Source organism: Geotrypetes seraphini, chromosome 8 (genome assembly GCF_902459505.1).
Source record: "Geotrypetes seraphini chromosome 8, aGeoSer1.1, whole genome shotgun sequence".
NCBI lineage: Eukaryota > Metazoa > Chordata > Amphibia > Gymnophiona > Dermophiidae > Geotrypetes > Geotrypetes seraphini.
The window spans coordinates 73,261,050-73,279,290 of NC_047091.1; the positions used below are offsets into that span (position 1 = coordinate 73,261,050).

The window sequence follows — 18,241 nt, forward strand, 5'->3', positions numbered from 1 at the left end:
ATTTGGCCTGATCAGAACATAAAGAGTTATTTGTTATAGTGGAGACAAAAGAATTACGAATTTTAATGATCTTTTGATTAAAAGCATCTGCTAATTCTTGGGCTTTTAATGTAGATTTTTGGGCAGTGTTGTTTATATTATTTTTTGAATCTATTGTTTTTAAGGTATTATATAATGTGGAAGGATTTTTAGCTTTATCTATTTTTTTCGAGTAATATATTGTTTTTGCTTGATTAATTTTTGTTTTGTATAATATGACGTTGAAGGTTAGTTATTGTTTTTTTTTTCACCATTTTTGTTCTAAGGAATGCAATTGTTGTTTTATTAAGCGGAGTTCAGCCGTGTACCAAGGGTTTGCAATTTTACGGATAGGGACAGTTTTAGTTATTAGTGGAGATTTATTATCTAGAAGAGACAGAAGAGATGTATTCCAAGCCGATAATTGATTTTCGATTGAATCTGTAAAAGATGTTAGGATTGTTCGATCTAGAAAAGAATTTATATCAGTGTCATCCAATTTATTATAGTCTCGAGCAATAATAGTTTTAGTTTTTGGTAAGAGTTGTGGTTTGCTATGCTTATACAAATCAAGTGAAAAAGATATAAAATAGTGATCTGAACAGGGGACTGGAAGTACTGACAAGCCAGTGAAAATAAGATGATGAGATGATGGGACAAAAATCATGTCTAATGTATGGTTTGCTATGTGCGTGAGTTCAGCTATTTTTGGATGAATGTCGAGAGGTTTCAAAGTATTTAATAAATCTATGGTGTGTGGACTGGAAGAGTCATCAAAGTGTATATTGAAGTCTCCTAAAATAATTGGAGTACCGTAGTTGTTCTGGAACAGAAATCGAATATAATCTCTTGAAGGAGCGAAAGTTTATTTTGTCCAATAGGGGGGGGGGGGGAACATAAAGTAATAGGAAGTTAAGTTGGTTATTTAAGGTGCATTTAAGGTGGAGGTATTCGATAGTAGAAGCCTTCGGCGAAGAGTCTAGTAAAATAAAGGAATTGTGTTTATATATGATTGCTAATCCTCCACCTTTTCGGTTATGGCGATGATTAAATAAATAGTCATAATTGGGGGGACAGCAATATGATAAATAGGCTTCATCGCCTTCAGTGAGCCAGGTTTCTGTAATAAATAGAGCATGTAAGTTATTGTGGATGATGTCATCCTTAATGAGGTGATATTTATTCTTAATGGATCTGGCGTTAATGAGTCCAATTCTCAGACGATGAGTATTGTTGCTTCTAATGTTATTACACAAGTGGGTAGAAGTGGGGACTTTTATTAAAGAAGAGTGATGTGAAGTAATTTCTTTGTAGTTTATGGGGCGATGAACCCAAAAAACTGGGATATTATTCGCAGGTGTTTTACTTATCATATTGAGCTGAGGTAGATGGGCCAAGTTGGAAAATAGAGTTCCTAAGCAATAATAAAATTAGGAGCTCAAATTTTTGGTATGTAATAGCCTTATTGTAAGGAGAGTACTGTCTATTATTTATCGCGCCCTCTTTTTGCGCACAAAGGAGTGCACAAAGGAGCAGGTCCTGCTCCTTATGCGCGCGCCTCTGCGGCGTGCGCCGCAGAAGGCCCGGATTTATAGGGCATCAGCTGACCTGTTGGGGGGAGGTGTCCGGCATAGTAAATGACGGCAGATAAAGACCTGAACGGTCCATCCAGTCTGCCCATAAGTTACACCAATTAAAAAATACATGATTAGATTAACTTGTCTCTTCTTTGATATTTCTGGGCCGTAGACTGTAAAGTCTGGTATTGTCCTAGGTTTCAGTTGCTGAAGTTGGCATCCAAACTCACTCCAGCCTATCCAACCATCCCATTGTTTGCAGGATATCTACCGTAAAGTCTGACCAGTAGCATCGCGGCTCAGCTCTCCCTCGATGGGCTAGGAGTTTTGCAATCCACATCATAGGTGTGTATTGCTTGGATCGGTGCTAAGTTTTCGTCCTTTTCTTTTTCCTGTTTCTACCTCATGTTGGCTCCAGTGAACCTCCCTTCTCTGTGGTAAAGCAGCTCAAGATCTCTAGGGGTATTAACCACTTGTTGTTTTGTTGCAAATTAACATACATGGAGTAGAATGTACTAGAGGAGTTACAGATTTGGTTCTTTATACATACATATGGGTTACAGTTGAACGACATAGGCAGTTGAGAGGAGTTGCAAACTTTGTTAATATAGACTTATGTTTCGGATAGTATTACTGCTGTACAATGAACATGAACACTTTTATATATGTATGGAAAGGGTTCAGTTAAAGTATTGAGCAAGGGAAGAGAAGGAAAGGGGGATTTGTTCAGATATGTTTGTGGCTTGCATAGAACTAAAACTACACTAGCACTAGTATGGTAATCTTTGTTGTTTGTTTTGAATTTTAGAAAAAAAGAAATACAGGTGGAAATAAAGAAGTAAATAAGAAAACAGGTAAATTAATGGGGCGGGGTTGGGGCAGGGCATGGGTGGGGCAGGGCTAGGGGGCCCAGTGTACAAAGAATTAATCCTGCCCTGCCTGTGAGGACTACATTTTGTCTTTAAATATAGTGGGTCCTCAAACTTGACTGGGTGGGGCTTGATGTGAATGAGGAGTTAAGTCTGTTGGTCACCAATTTGACGTTTAAACTCACCAGAGAATTTTTCATTCTACAGGAAAAGAGTCCAACTGATTTTCCCACCCAAAGTTCCAATTGGTGACCAACGGACTTTCCTGTCTTCAACCTCAACCAATTGGGTTTGAGGACCCACTACATATAAAGACAAACTGTAGACCTCACAGCATACTCTGAAGAAAGCCACAGCATGATGGCTGAAATGTCAACCTGACCAGACGCCGCAAGACCCGGAAAACTACAACAAGCCTTATACCAGTGCTGTTTGGTACATTCTATGGATGTTCTACCAAGGGGCAACTGTGTTTTTCACACATGTTCCTAAGTTTCAGCCCCTACTGACTTATGTAAATGAGTCCCCACAATGAGTCTCTGCACCCCTCGCAAGCTATCTCTGGGTTATCCCATGATTTCTAGGAAGCCCAGCGCATTCATATCACTGCTTTATGGGTGCAGGAAAGGACCCCTAAGACTCTGCTCCAGGACTTGGTTCCAGCCTATCTCCGGAGTAAGGGATTTAGGCCCTGATTCTATAAATGGTGACTACTGATAGGCACCTCAATTGGGACACCTACTTACATAGGCGACTAAATTAATATTTGTAATTGGATCAATTAGTACTGTTAATTGTACAGAGCCATTAAAAAATAATTTAGAAAATAATTAAAAGAATAATTTTTGGGTAGGCATCTACACCGAGGAGCCTACCAGCTCCTACCTGCACCTACCTAAAAAGTAGGTATGGTTAGGAGCAGAGTTTGGGTGTGGTTTGCCTTAGGCGCCAGTAAATTAGACCAAGAAAACCCTGGCCTAATATACTGGCATCTAACATTATGACGCCTACGTTGAGTTAGGCGTTGATAGATGCAATTTTATAAACGACACCAAAAGGTTGATTGACAGCCATGCCTAGCAACGCCTAGCCACAGTTTATTGAATCAGGGCCTTAAAGCTCAAATCAGTAATGAGAAAGGGCAGGACCATTTTGGGCCTATGTGAGGGCTCTGGAAATACTCACTGGTTTTCATCGAGATCCCCAAAACTGCACAGGTAAGGGAAATTGTTCCGGATGCTCTTGAACTCCTCCTGGGAAATGTGTCCATCACCGTCCACATCAAAATTCCGAAATACAGACTACGTAACGGAAAGCGGAAATGGGCAGAGAATAGGAGGTGAGAAAATGCGCATCAAGCACCAAATGGGTTTTAGACAAGAGTTTCAAAATGGGCCCCTGCTTACCTCCACCATCTTCTCAATGTGCTTAATGATAATGGCCTGATCTGGCTTTGGTTTCACAGCTGAGGCCCACTCGTCAATAAGAGCAGGAGGTGTGGGAGAGGTGGGACTGGAGACCTGTAAGCCAAGAAGAGGTAGAAAATTGTTGCTGGGGGGCGGGTGAGAATAACAGATATGCATTGGGCCAGTCTGATAGCTCAATGGCAGCCTTTTATTTATGTTCAAAGCTATTTTTATTGTGGAACAATGACAAAAGAGAAACAAAACAAAAGCCATATAAACAGAATCCAACAATAATCAATTTTGGTTATAAAGAAGCCCCCCCATCCCAGCTCAGACCATCCTGAATGAACCAATGGCAGCCTTTTGTTTAATATTTTCTGCTTCATTGCTGCTGATTTTTCCTGATGTTTGTTCTTGTTATTTTCCTGCTACAGGAGTTTTTAATGTTTCTTTTGAAGACATGAATGATTTTTTTTTTTTTTTTTTTTTTAATGGGATAAGATTTGAATGATGTCACTTTCTTGTTGTTGTACTCTGTGATGAATCTTTGGTTTAGTTTATTTTTACCAGCCTGGAATGGCAAATAGTATAGGCTAAACATTTTTACAAATAAATAAAATAATTACTACGCAATACATAGAAACATGATGGCCGATAAAGGCCAAATGGCCCATCTAGCTGCCCATCCGCAGTAACCATTATCTCTTTCTCTCTCTCAGAGATCCCACGTGCCTATCCCAGGCCCTCTTGAATTCAGACACAGTCTCCATTTCCACCACCTCTTCCAGGAGACTGTTCCACTCATCTACCACCATTTCTGTAAAAAAGTATTTCCTCAGATTACTCCGGAGCCTATCACTTCTTAACTTCATCCTATGCCCTCACATTGCAGAGTTTCCTTTCAAATGAGAGACTCGACTCATTATGTACGTATTTAAACGCCTCTATCATATCTCCCCTCTCCTGCCTTTCCTCCAAAGTATACAGATTGATATCTTTAAATCTGTCCCCATACGCCTTATCACGAAGACCAAGCACCATTTTAGTAGCCTTCCTTTGGACTGACTCCATCCTTTTTATATCTTTTTGAAGGTGCGGCCTCCAGAATTGTAAACAATATTCTAAATGAGGTCTCACCAGAGTCTTAAACAGGGGCATCAACACCTCCTTTTTCCTACTGGCCATACCTCTCCCTAGCTTTCGCCGTCACCTTTTCAACTTGTTTGGCCACCTTAAGATCATCACATACAATCACACCCAATTCCCACTCTTCTGTCATGCACATAAGTTCTTCACCCCCTAAACTGTACGGTTCCCTTGGGTTTTTGCAGCCCAAATGCATGATCTTGCATTTCTTAGCATTAAATTTTAGCTGCCAAATTTCAGACCATTCTTCAAGTTTCACCAGGTCTTTCTTCATGTTATTCACACCATCTAGCATGTCTACTCTACTGCAGATTTTGGGATCATCCACAAAGAGGCAAATCTTACCCAACCCTTCAGCAATACCATTTATAAAAATATTAAAAAGAACAGGCCCAAGAACTTGAAGCACACCACTGGTAACATCCCTTTCCTCAGAGCGATCTCCATTGATCACTACCCTCTGTCGCCTTCCACTTAACCAGTTCTTGACCCAGCCCGTCACTTTGGGACTCATCCCAAGGGCACTCAGCTTATTTATTAGACGTCTGTGTGGAACACTGTCAAAGACTTTGCTAAAATCTAAATATACCACATCTAGCACACTCCCTCTATCTAATTCTCTGGTCACCCAGTCAAAGAAATTGATCAGATTTGTCTGACAATCCCTACCTCTAGTGAATCCATGTTGCCTCTGGTCTTGTAATCCATAGGATTCCAGAAACTTGACCATTCTCTGTTTTAAAAGCGTTTCCATTAATTTACTTACCACAGAAGTCAGACTTGCCGGCCTGTAATTCCCTACTTCTTCCTTACTTCCACTTTTGTGGAGAGAGACCACATCCATCCTTCTCCAGTCCTCCGGTACCACTCTCGACTCTAGAGACTCGTTGAAAAGGTCAGTCAGAGGAGCTACCAAAACTTCCCTATGTTCCTTCAGCACCCCCGAATGTACACCATCTGGCCCCATCGCTTTGTCTACCTTTATTTTAGGTAGCTCCTCACGAACACAACCCTCTGAAAATCGATCAGGGTCTATTACTCCTCCATCCTTATTCACATTTGTCTTCTGCGGTCCCGCTCCCGGTGCTTCAGCCGTGAACACAGAACAGAAATATTTGTTAAGCAATTCGGCCTTTTCTTTATCAGCTTCTACATATTCCTCCCCTTCACCTTTGCCCAATGCCCAATGCCACTTTTATACTTCTTCCTATCACTAATATATCTAAAAAATGTCTCCTCGTTTTACCATGTCAACTATTTTTTCTTCCATTTGCATCTTTGCTTTCCTACATGATCAGCCTCTCTTAACTTTCCCAGATATTTTTGCCTGTCTTCCTCTTTCTGCTATCTTTTGTAGTTTATGAAAGCTAACTTCTTATTCCTTACCTTCTCAGCTACTACTTTTGAGAACCAAAGCGGCCTTCTTTTCCTCTTACTTTTACTTATTTGCCTCACAAAAAGGTTTGTCGCCCTTACAGTCGCTCTTTTCAGTTTTGCCTACCACATTTCCACTCCTTCCAGACGTTCCCACGCAGAAAACAATTCCTTGACGTAAACCCCCATCTGAACAAAGGTTTCTGGTTTAATCCCCAAGTCAGGACCTGGCACAGCTGGAGCTGAAGATGTTACAAGGAAATTGTTCAATGCAATTAAGAGGGGATTAGGTCCTTCACTGGCAGTCAGTGGCATGTGGTGAGGGTTTTCAGGGGATTCAGTGAATCCCCAGCTCTACCACATTGTTTTTTTTCTTCTTTTTTTTGTTTTTGTTTACTTTTTGCTTGATGCAGTTTGATTTGTTAAGTAGGCAGCATGCTCAACCAATCAAACTGCATCAAACATAAAAGTAAACAAAATTAAAAAAAAAAAACAAGAAGGGCTCTGGGCTGGAGATTCTCCAAACCCCCTGAAGGGCCTGACAGTATTATTTATTATTTATTTATTTTTAAAAATGTATATACCGCCTAAAAGCTAGGCAATTTACAAAACAACATACAAAATAAATAACAATACAACATACACTCATAGACTCTCCTACATTCTCCCCTACGGACATGCGCATTTCGTTCACATAAATACATTGATAAATAACTGTGTCTTCAAAAGTTTCTTTAAAAGTATCCCTGGGTTTACTGATCTGAATTTGACTGGTTGAGCAGCACCTGCCTGTTGCCTGCTCAACCAATCAAATTCAGGGCAGTGCCCTCAGGACCCGTAGAGGGTGGGGTGAATCCCCTGAAGGCCCTGTCTGCACGCCACTGCTAGCAGTGATACCAGTGGCTGAATTGATAGCCCCTGATATTCAGTAAAGTTTCAGAAAAAGCCCTATGCATGGGTCTTGGCCTCAGGACCTTCAATGATCTACCAAGAAATAATTGGAGGACCAGTTAAAAATCATGAAATAGTCGATGATGGTGGCAGACTCCTCACACTGATAAAAATTGAAAAAGAGGAACAACTGCAAACCAAACCCAGCAGCCTGAAAAAAGAAGCAATCCTGGATCCTTCAACAGACAGTCTAATGGCTGCCAGGGCTCAGAGAATCTGTTGCTACAACAGTGTTATCAGCATTTGTGATAAGAAAAAGTCTCACAGAATGCCAATGAATTACTATCAACTGAGGTCAGCCAGGGGGCAAAGAGCTTAAAGGAACTGAAAAGGGCAACCCCACATCTGAAAACAAATGCTTTGCAATAATCCACACACCAATGCTCAACTGCAACATTTAGTAGACAATCTAGACCAGGGGTTCTCAACCTAATCCCTGGGACATACCTAGCCAATCAGGTTTTCAGGATACCCACAATGTATGTATGCTTATTTTGAAACCAGCCTAGGGATAGGCGGGATATAAATTGTTAAATAAATGAATGAATGAACATGTATGAGATAGATTTGCATATAGTGGAGCCAGTGCATGCAAATTTATCTCATGCATTTTCATTGTGGATATCTTGAAAATCAAACTGGCTTGGTGTGTCTCGAGAACTGGGTTGAGAACCCCTGGTCCAGATGGGCCTCTGAGTTAAATATGGCAGGTTGTGCTCTTTCTTACCATAGATTTATTCCGTGGTTCCCGCTGTAGAGAAAGCTGGTAGATTTCTTCCTCAGACCGGTATTGGTCAAGAGAGACCTGGTGGGAGAGGATGCATTATTAGGGTTAATGAGGGCAGAGAAAGAGGTTCTAATCCCAACCTATATTGGGTGATCAGTTGAGGTCTAGTTCTCTCTGCCTTTCCACCCCTCTATCATACCGTCAGAAGGTTGATAAGGTCCATGTTGGCTTCAAAAGGAGGTTTGAGGGTCTGAATGAACACCAGTTCATTTAGGATAGTGTATAACTGCTGCATCTTCACTCCATTGACCTGGGTCTTGGCCTTATCCAGCCAGTCCGGTAATGCCACGTGAACGGCAATCAGGTCCTTCAAATGCACACCCAAGATAGGGAAGCGGAAGCTGGTACACTCAGAGAAGCGTTTACGATACTGGCTATAGTTCCCACAGGAGGTCACCAGCTCTGTCAGGCCTTCGAAGATCTCTCATGGTTGAAAAGAGAGAGACTGTGTCAGAAGAGCAGACATTGAAAAGGCAGAGACAGAGGGAGAATAAGAGAGATTAAGGTTCAACCTACCTTAGTGGTCTCTGGGCTTACAAAACTCTGTGTTTCCTTTAGGCGAGAAATAGAGCTGTGACTCAAACCCCCCACCACAGCCATAAGCGTGTTGAAGTTCTGCAGATGCAGAAGTTTCTGGGAGAGAAGGGAGACAGTCAAAATGGGAGAGAGATGGCGCATAAGCCATAAAACAAGCAGTCATGTACACAGGCCATAGAAAAATAGAGAAACTGACTGAGTTAGATATGCAGTACACTTGTGTTTTGCTATTACGCTTATTTCTGGATCCAAGTAATATGGTCATATAACTCCTTTACTTAAAGCCAAACCCTGTCTCCCTATATCACTTAGAATTTGTTTTAAAATCATCTTAACTCAACAAGTTTCTTACACTGGTCTCCCTTTCTTTTTCTTGCTGGTTTGTCAATCTCTTATGTCCCAGCACGTGCATTCAAGTAGTCACAACAAATCTCGTTGTGATCCCCTCATATGAGATGATGAACTTTGATTGAATAGGCACTCAGCCTTTGCAGTAGTTGCTTAAGGAATAGACTACAGTCCGTTCTCGTTATTCGTGGTAGTATGGTTCATGAAAATGTTTGCAATCCGCAAAATAAAGGTTAGATTCCAGCTGTACACATTGCATCTCAAAATCGCAGTAAGTGAATAAAGGAACCTATTGGGGAAATAAGTTTAGATTCCTGCATTGGACAGCACTTGGAGTATCAGTAGATGCCTGTAATTCACACTCTGGAGGCTTGGGAGCCATATCTGGAAGCAAACAGCAGACCACAAAGTGAAAGCAAAAGCAAAGAAAGCTGATTATGGAAGAGCAAGTTCACAAATACGCAAACACATGGTGTGAATGGCGAATAGCAATCAAAATGGATGCAACCGCAGATATGCAGAATCATGCATCAGGAATGTGCGAATAATGAGAACGGACTGTACTTCAGGACCTGCAATTGGAAATCTAGCATAAGAAATCTAAATCTAGTCTAAAGACTCAATACTTTGCAACAGCATATTTAATTCATGATCCTGTAGGATCTAAACAGATTGCTGGACAGAGGCATATCTGAAGTACCGCAGTACATTTGTCCAGTTCAATTCACAATTTAATTCTGTCCCAATTTGATGAGGTTTCTTGCCTTATTTTATTATTGGTTTATTGTGTTTTCTTTGATGTTAATTGTTATTTTGTTGAAAACAATAAAAATGATACTCGATGTGGCTGGTTTGACTGATTGGTGTTCTAAGATGGGAAATGGAATACATAGCCAATAAAACCAAAGTGGTTATAGGCCGTATCTAATAACATAATCTAAAAACACAGCATGCAACAGTATGCCGTGGAAAGAATGAGAAAGTGTTAGTAAGGGAGAAAAAAATGGCAGTAATACATTAAGGCAAGAGATAAAAGACAGACCACAGAAACTGAGACACACAGGCAAAGAGATAGACAGAAGCTACAGAAAGAGACCAATCAACAACCCAAGAAATAGGAAGAGAGAACGCCAGAGAGTGGGGCAAGAAGCCAGACAAAGGAAAAAGAATCCAGAAGGGATGGGGGGGGGATGAGATCTCTCACTTGCGCCACTTTGACGAACTGAGTGATGACTTGGGCCCGCTGTTGAGCGGTGGGTTTGCTGAGCACCATGAGCTGAATCCACTGCGAGACGCTGTTGAAGAGGGTGATGAAGCGCTCCAGGATGGGGTTATCCACAGTGCAGCCGTGCATCACGAAGCTGTGATAGTCCTGAAACTGGAGACCAGCACTGTGAGGTCTGTGTTAGGTCCCTAGTGTCCCCTCCCTCCATCAGTACCACACTGGCACAAACAGGACAATTCCATAACTTGACACCGCTGTGTACATGCCCCTTGCAAGCAGGGCAGGATTAACCAATAGGCCAAGTAGGCAGGTGCTTAGGGCCCGAAATAGTCAGGGGTACCCGATGAAGGACGGCATCAACATTGTTTTTTCCAAACGGCGATGGGCCTCTCCAGCATCAATCGGCAATGCGGGCCCCCCCCCCCCCCGATCAGGAACTCGGCCCCCTCCCATCGACGGAAAGTAAGACAAGCAAGCAACGCGGATAAGAAAGACAATGGGAACTGTGCTGCTTGCCCAAAGCTTCCCTCTGACGCAGCTTCCTGTTTCCAGCTGGGCGCATGGTGGGGTGGGGCAGGGCAGGGGGCCCAGTGTACTTGTGTACCTAGGGACCCTTGACAAATTAATCCTGCCCTGCTTGCAAGTGTATATTTACAGATTACTAGCACTTTCACAGATAAGTGTATACTTACGCGCATTAGTGGCAGGAAAGCAACTAAGCACTGTTCTGTAAGGGTGCAGATAAGCGGCACAGCATGCAAGCACAAGGGGTGTACATGTGGACGGAGCATTGCTGGGACACAGGCGTGTCTCCCACTTATATGCATATCTTACAGAATACTGTGGGTTATGCACAACCCGGACACATTTATGCGACTGTAGTTATAACAGATCTATGGCTGGCTCAGATGCCATTATGAAATTGGTTCTCTCCACACGCAGGGTTGCCATATTCGTGAACACACACAAAAAAAGAGGACACATGACCCTGCCCACACTCCACCCATTTCCTTGATCCTTCTTCCCATGTTCTCTACCCTTTTAGTGCTTCTCTCTCTCTCTCTTTCCCTTGCTCCAACCCTTCCCCCCCCCCCCCCACAGGGTGCTTCTTTCTTTCTTTCTCTCTCTCTCTTTCTCTCCTTCCAACCCCCCTCTCCTGTGTGTACTTTCTTTCTTTCTCTCCTTCCAACCTTCAACCCTCCCCCCCAACATCAACACCTCTCTCTCCTTCCAACCTCCTTTCCTGCTGTTTCTGTTTCTCCTCTCCCATCCAGCACTACCCTATTCCATGCTCTTTTCTATACTTTCTCCTTTCCATAATGCTTCTCCAGACATCCCTCCCACCATGCTGTTTCTCCAGCCCCTCTCCTTCACTCCCTCTATGCTGTTTCCTCAGCTCCCCTCCATCCATGCTGTTTCTCCAGCCCCCTCCCTCCCTTCCTCTATGCTGTTTCTCCATCCTCCCTCCCTCCGTGCTGTTTCTACAGCCCCCTTCCTCCTGTTTCTCCAGTCCCCTACCCTCTCTCCTCTTACCTCTGATGCTGCTTCCTCTCATATTCTCTCTATCTTCCGATTCCCTCACCTACTTCCTCCCAGGCTGGCCGTTGTAATTTAATATTCAGGCAGCAGCAACAACAAGGTAAACCTGCTACCGCCAGCCTGTTCCGGAAACTGCCTCTCTGCAGTGAGTTCCTGTTCCCGCATAGGTGGGACTTACAGAGAGGTGGCTTCAAGGGTAGGCTGGCGGTAGAAGGCTCACCTTGTTGCTGCTGCCGCAGGCTGCCCAAAGATTAAATTACAGTGGCTGGCCTGGGAGAAGGTAGGAGAAGGAGTTGGGAGATTGTAAGGGGAAGCAGAATCGGAGGTCGGCAGAGGGAGGGTAGGGGACTGGAGAAACAGGTGGGGGAGTCAGGAGAGTCAGCTAAATCTGGACATACTCCCCCATTTTTCAAAAACCATCTGGGCACCCAGACAGTCCTTGATAAATTAGCCATGTCCAGGTTTTCACGGGCATCTGGTAACCCTATCCACACTCCCTGGAGCACCTAAGTGAAAGCACCCACATTATGCCCAAACGCTCATTCATTCTCCACTTTACTTGAGACTTTCTATCAGAGTGAGCTATCACTGGAGGAAACCACCAAGGCAGGCTGAGCTAATATTGTGGTTACTGCCTTGTTGCAAGGGCTCCAGACCACCAAGAAGAGGTTAAAGCAATCCTGTACATGCTTTATTACATGACATCCCAACATGATTCCAGATCAATAAGAATAGGTTAAGCCATTCTCACTTCCTCTGAGACCACCTACTAGAATTTTGTTGAATGAGCGGTACTCTAGATAGGTGAGATGTTCAGCCAGCTCAGATGACTGTAAATGGTCAAAAAGCAGTGACATTTTCCGTTTCTTCTGGGCCACAGGGTTCCTCTGGGTGACCTGCCGCTTCCACTCATAGGAAGGCCTGCAACACAGATGAAACACCTCCATGAAGTAAAGGGCAAAGAAGGACAGGGTGACCATTAATGCATTTCCAGAAAATTGGACATCCCTTTAATATAAGCCATAACAGCACCACCATAATTAAAAGTCTGGCTTTCCTTTCTCCCTGGCAAACAGACTGGTAATGGTAACAGCAGGATAGCAGCAGGGAGATAGGCTCCATGATATACACTACCTCTCTGCAGCTGCTTCTCCTGCCCGCAAGGGAGAAGAGGAGCCAAAGGGTGGGGAGTGCTGAGATCTACAACAGCCATCTGGTAAAGCCTACTATATTAAAGATGCGCTCTAAAATAAGACCACCAGATGGCAATGTTCTATTTTAGGGGTTAAGGATTGAATGTTGTTTCAGTTCCTGAGCTTACTAATCCTTTCCTGAGAAAATGCAACTCACTCTGTCTCAAGTTGTAAAAGAAAAAGTCATGACTACCAAAGTACTGTTTCAGATTTCAACTGCTTCTTGTGTCTGAGTATGTTAGAACAAGCACATGCTTTGACAAAGTATTTGCTCATTGTGCCTGCACCATGATGGCCTCTTCTCAAGCATGACATATAGGGTTGGGGATGCTGAACCCAAGGTGAGAGGAGTTCAGAGACAAAAGCACTCTCAAAGAGGTGGGCTTTTAACCTGGCCTTGAACACTGCCAGAAACAGGGCGTGGCGAAGGGATTAGGACAGCTTGTTCCAAGCATATGGCGCAAGGCAGAAGGGACGGAATCTGGAGTTGGCAGCCAAAGTAAAGGGCACAGAAAGGAGGGACTTACAAGCTGAGCAGAGCTCATGGGGGGGAATTATAGGGAGAGATAAGTGTGGAGAGATAGTGCGGGACAGCTGAGTGCATTTGTATGTCAGTAAGAGGAGTTTGAATTGTATTTGGAAATGGATGGGAAGCCAATGAAGTGACTTTAGGAAAGGGGTAACATGAGTAAAGCAGCTCTCACGGAACATAAGAATTGCCGCTGCTGGGTCAGACCAGTGGTCCATCGTGCCCAGCAGTCCGCTCACGCGGTGACCCTTAGGTAAAAGACCAGTGCCCTATTTGAGTCTAGCCTTACTTGCATATGTTCTGTTCCAGTAGGAACTTATCCAACCTTTTCTTGAATCCCTGAAGGGTGCTTTCCCCTATAACAGTCTCTGGAAGAGCATTCCAGATTTCTACCACTCTCTGGGTGAAGAAGAACTTCCTTACATTTGTATGGAATCTTTTCCCTTCTAACTTTAGCGAGTGCCCTCTCGTTCTCTTCACCTTGGAGTTCTGGACGGATTGGAGGGGAGCAAGATGGCTAAGTAGAAAGCCCGAGAGTAGCGAGTTCAGTAGTCTAAGTACAAGGTGAGGGCGTGGATAAGTGTTTTGGTAGTGTGCTCAGAGAGGAAGGGTCAGACTTTGGCAATATTATAGAGGAAGAAGCGGCAGGTTTTAGCGATATGTTGTATCTGGGCGGTGAAGGAGAGAGGAGTCAAAGATGACCCTGAGATTACGAGCAGACAAAACAGGAAGGATGAGAGTGTTGTCCATAGAGATGGAGAACGAGGGACGAGGTTTAGGCAGGAAGATGAGCAGCTCTGTTTTAGCCATATTCAATTTTAGATGGCAGTTAGACATCCAGGTAGCAATGATGGACAGGCCTCCCAGCAAGAAACTATACCCAGCAAAGGTATGGAGACCGATCTCCAATTCCCCCAGCTCTGGTCCGCTTGGCTACTCAGGTTGGGAGCCAGATTCCTTAGTGGCAAGGAGGTCTGCTGGAGAGTAATCTCTCCCTGGTCCAATGCTGATGCACCCACAGTCTGCACAAAACATCCTGGACCTGTCAAAGAAGCTTTCCACAGGAGATTAACAAAGTCCAAGGTAAACCCCTGAACAGGAGGCTCCATAGGCCCCTGCACGACCTTTTAATGGCTACTCTTGGGCTCTGCCACTTCCACGCACTTGCGTTTCGTGTATTCACTGTATGGGGTGTCCAAGAGGGATTTCTTCCCTACCACCCCTGTGGTTCTCCAGCCCTAGAGGACTCAGAGGTCGCTAAGCCCGAGGCTGTAGCTCCTTCCTTGTATGCCCCATGGTACATGGTACACAGACGTTCCTCAGCCAAACATCCAGCATAAAACTGGCATGGTAGAACAGCCTGAGGAGTCCATCTCAATTGATTTTGAGCCAAATCGAGGAGTTCTGAGGAAGATGGAAGCTTTAGAAAAAAAGATCATTTAAAATCCAAGATAGCTACCGCCAGCAAATTCGCACCAAAGACAGTCCATGGGGGCTTCCCTGAAGCTCAAAAAATTCAGGGAAAGGGGTTTGGATGTGGGAGACCCTATCTCCGACCCCAGAAATCTTTAAAAACCAAATTTTCAGACCCCCCTCCCCCCCCACTCCCAATTTTCCCCTGCCTGTGCCAACTTTTTTTACAGCCTGACTGTATAGAGAAGACTTTCTGCCTCAATTCCTGTCAGATGTGATCCAAAGTGGAGATCTTTGGGTACCAGTCATTCTGGCATCAACTGTAAGCTCAACCTCCACAGATTCTCGCCTCGGGATGGGGGAGCTAAAAACACAGCTAGCTTCCAGGGGAATGGTCCCTGAACTTCCAACATGCACAAAGCAGGCAGGCTCAACAGGTACACCTGGGGGTTGCCCTGTGAGCTGTAGACCACCCTTATAGAATCTGTGTCCTTTCCCAGGCAGAGTTGTCCCAAATAGGGATCCTCTAGGCACTAAAGCCTCACAAAAAGGATAAAAAATACCCAAAAACAATACAACCAAAAAAAGCAGATTAGAACACATCATCTCAGCTCGCGTGCAGAAGGAAAACTCAGGAGGGCACCATACTCCACTGGTAAAAGAGGAGCTGAAAGATGTGATTGAAATCTTTCTGCAAGCAGCTCACAAGAGGTAATTCACTTAGAATACAGACTCCTATGTCCTTGCTACAGAATCATTTTCTAATCAGATATCCTCTGTGTTCATCCTACACTTTTTCGAATTCCAATACCGTTTTCATCCCCACCACCTCTCAGAAGGGTATTCCAGGCATCAACCACCCTCTCCATGAAAATAGAATTTCCTAACATTACTCCTAAGTCTACCACCCTGCAACCTCAATTTATGCCCTCTAGTTTTACCATTTTTCCCATCTCTGGAAAAGATTTGGTTTTCTATTAATATCTTTGAAGTATATAAACATCTGTATCATATCACCCCTATCCCTCCACTCCTCTCGAGTATACATATCCAGGTCTTCCAGTCTCTTCTCGTACATCTTTTGGCACAAACCCTCTACTATTTTTGTCACCTTCCTCTGGACCACTTCATGTCTTCTTATATCCTTAGTCAGATAGGGCCTCCAAAACTGAATGCAATATTCCAAGTATTTCAGTAGTCCACATTGATAACTTCCCTCTTTAGTCCTTATCTACTGTCAACAGCTGCTACTGTGGTAGTGAGAGAAAAATACAAGCAATTGTTTCTCTGTTTTTTCTGGATCACATACTTCTCCTCTCTCTCTCATATAAAGATTATATATATACATAAATATACATACACACATGTATATGAGTATAGCGCACAGAACACGCAAATAGGAGTGCGCATGCGCGGCTAGCTCTTTATTATATTAGATATATATATATATGTGTGTGTGCATGTGTGTGTGTGTATGTATATTTATGTATATATGTAATATGTATATGTATATAATATATTTATGTATTTATAAAGATTGGGCTACTTTTACAAAGGTGCGTTAGGGCCTTAATGCGCGGAATAGCGCGCACTAGACCTTAACGCCAGCATTGAGTTGGCATTATTCTAGAAGCGTACTGCGCAGTTTAGCGTGCGGTAATTTTGTGCGTGCGCTAAAAACGCTAGCGCACCTTAGTAAAAGGAGCCCTAAGTCACAAAATAAGGGTAGGGAAGCTGTTCAATAAGATGTTGTGCAACTTGCCTTCACTTTTGGGTTCCTTGAAAAAGATTTGCGAAACGTGGCCCATGAAAGGGACCCGTTCACACCCCAAAAGCTAAGTTACACGTACTTTCTGAATGATACAAATAATAATTTTTGAATAGTTACCATATACTGTAGATCAGGGCTGCCCAAGTCCGGTCCTCGAGATCTACTGGCAGGCCAGGTTTTCAGGATATCCACAATGAACATGCATGAGAGAGATTTGCATACCAGGAAGGCAGTGTAGGCAAATCTCTCTCATGCATGTTCATTGTGGGTATCCTGAAAACCTGGCCTGCCAGTAGATCTCGAGGACCGGACTTGGGCAGCCCTGTTGTAGATACTCTTTATTGTTTGTCACCATTCCAAACACAGTGATTGGGCGGTGGGTCTGGCTATAGGAGCTTCGGCTCTTGGCCAGATTACACAATTCTGAGTGTATGTGAATTACTGTATTCATGATATTGCAAAAACATGAATATTAATGTAGAGATCCTTTTTCTTTTCATGTATAAAGATTATAAACATACATAAATATACGTATACACATACAGTATATATATATATGTGTGTGTGTATATGTATATTTATGTATGTACCGGTATATAATCTTTATATGAGAGAGAGAGGAGAAGTATATATGTATGTGTGTGTATTTATGCATGTATAAAGAGAGAAAAACCAGAAAAAAAACAAACACACATAGTCCAAATATATCCCTAATTAAATACTCTGAACACAGGAAACAGATGTAAGCCCTTGGGCCACAGCAGCATGAAACAGGAAAGTGAGAGAGGAAAGATAGGTACGAATCATATGCTGGGCCAGCGTTGAACTTGCTGGGGATGAGGGCAGACATTTGGGAAAGGATCCAAAAGCACCCCAGAAGTCTGTGTTTTCTTCAGCTTTCAGCAGGCTTGAGGTCCAGGACAACTGCCCTGGCTGTACCCTCCTAACGACACCCCAATTAAAAGGGAAAGCATGCCCCTTCCACTGAATGACAAGCCGAACTACCTTACTAATCAGTTCCTATTCGCCGGACCTGGACGATCCACACGCCATCAATCATTCTTCACCTTCCCTTCAGTCATAGGCTGCCCTCAGAAAAGATTCAGCAACTGACTCCTATCATACCAAGCCGCTTCCAGAGATCCAAAATGAAACCAACTGGTCAGAGCATCAACCTCGTACATGCACTTTAGAAGGCTCCTAAAAACACACCTCTTCTCTAAATTCGGCAATCCCTCCTAGGACTCCTAGGATATGATGTCCATTATTATCGCTCCTTCCAATTTATAAGGTTCTATGCACAATTATTAGGCTGCAGCAAGGAAACTGTCCGACTGTTTTGCCTTCTGGCTTACAATCCTATCAAAAATGGCCAAAAAGAAACCAAAATATAAATACCAATAACAACGATAATCCAAACTTAAAAAAATTGGTATTAATAGTGATGATCTGTCCTTAAATAACACTGGAGATGATATAGGAAAATGTGCTTCCCGAAATAAGAAAAAATTAGGAAAAACAAAATGAATGAAAGGACCAATCAGTATGGGCCCAGTGC

General features: G+C 43.2%; 1 protein-coding gene across 5 annotated transcripts in view; it reads right to left on the reverse strand.

Annotated features, from left to right (window-relative positions):
* RASGRP2 (RAS guanyl releasing protein 2) overlaps positions 1-18,241 on the reverse strand; it is a 70,724-nt gene that overhangs the window by 26,775 nt on the left and 25,708 nt on the right. For 4 of the 5 annotated variants that reach the window (XR_004540433.1, XM_033956308.1, XM_033956306.1 and 1 more), the window contains exons 6-12: positions 12,548-12,698; positions 10,218-10,391; positions 8,645-8,761; positions 8,268-8,549; positions 8,069-8,146; positions 3,871-3,984; positions 3,650-3,765 (exon numbers count right to left, since the gene is read on the reverse strand). Coding sequence is in view for 4 of the 5 variants with exons in the window: in XM_033956308.1 (XP_033812199.1) it covers positions 3,650-3,765; positions 3,871-3,984; positions 8,069-8,146; positions 8,268-8,549; positions 8,645-8,761; positions 10,218-10,391; positions 12,548-12,698 (1,032 nt within the window). In the remaining variant the exon portion in view is untranslated. The remainder of the gene's footprint in view (positions 1-3,649; positions 3,766-3,870; positions 3,985-8,068; positions 8,147-8,267; positions 8,550-8,644; positions 8,762-10,217; positions 10,392-12,547; positions 12,699-18,241) is intronic. The other variant, XM_033956310.1, reaches the window with a different exon arrangement.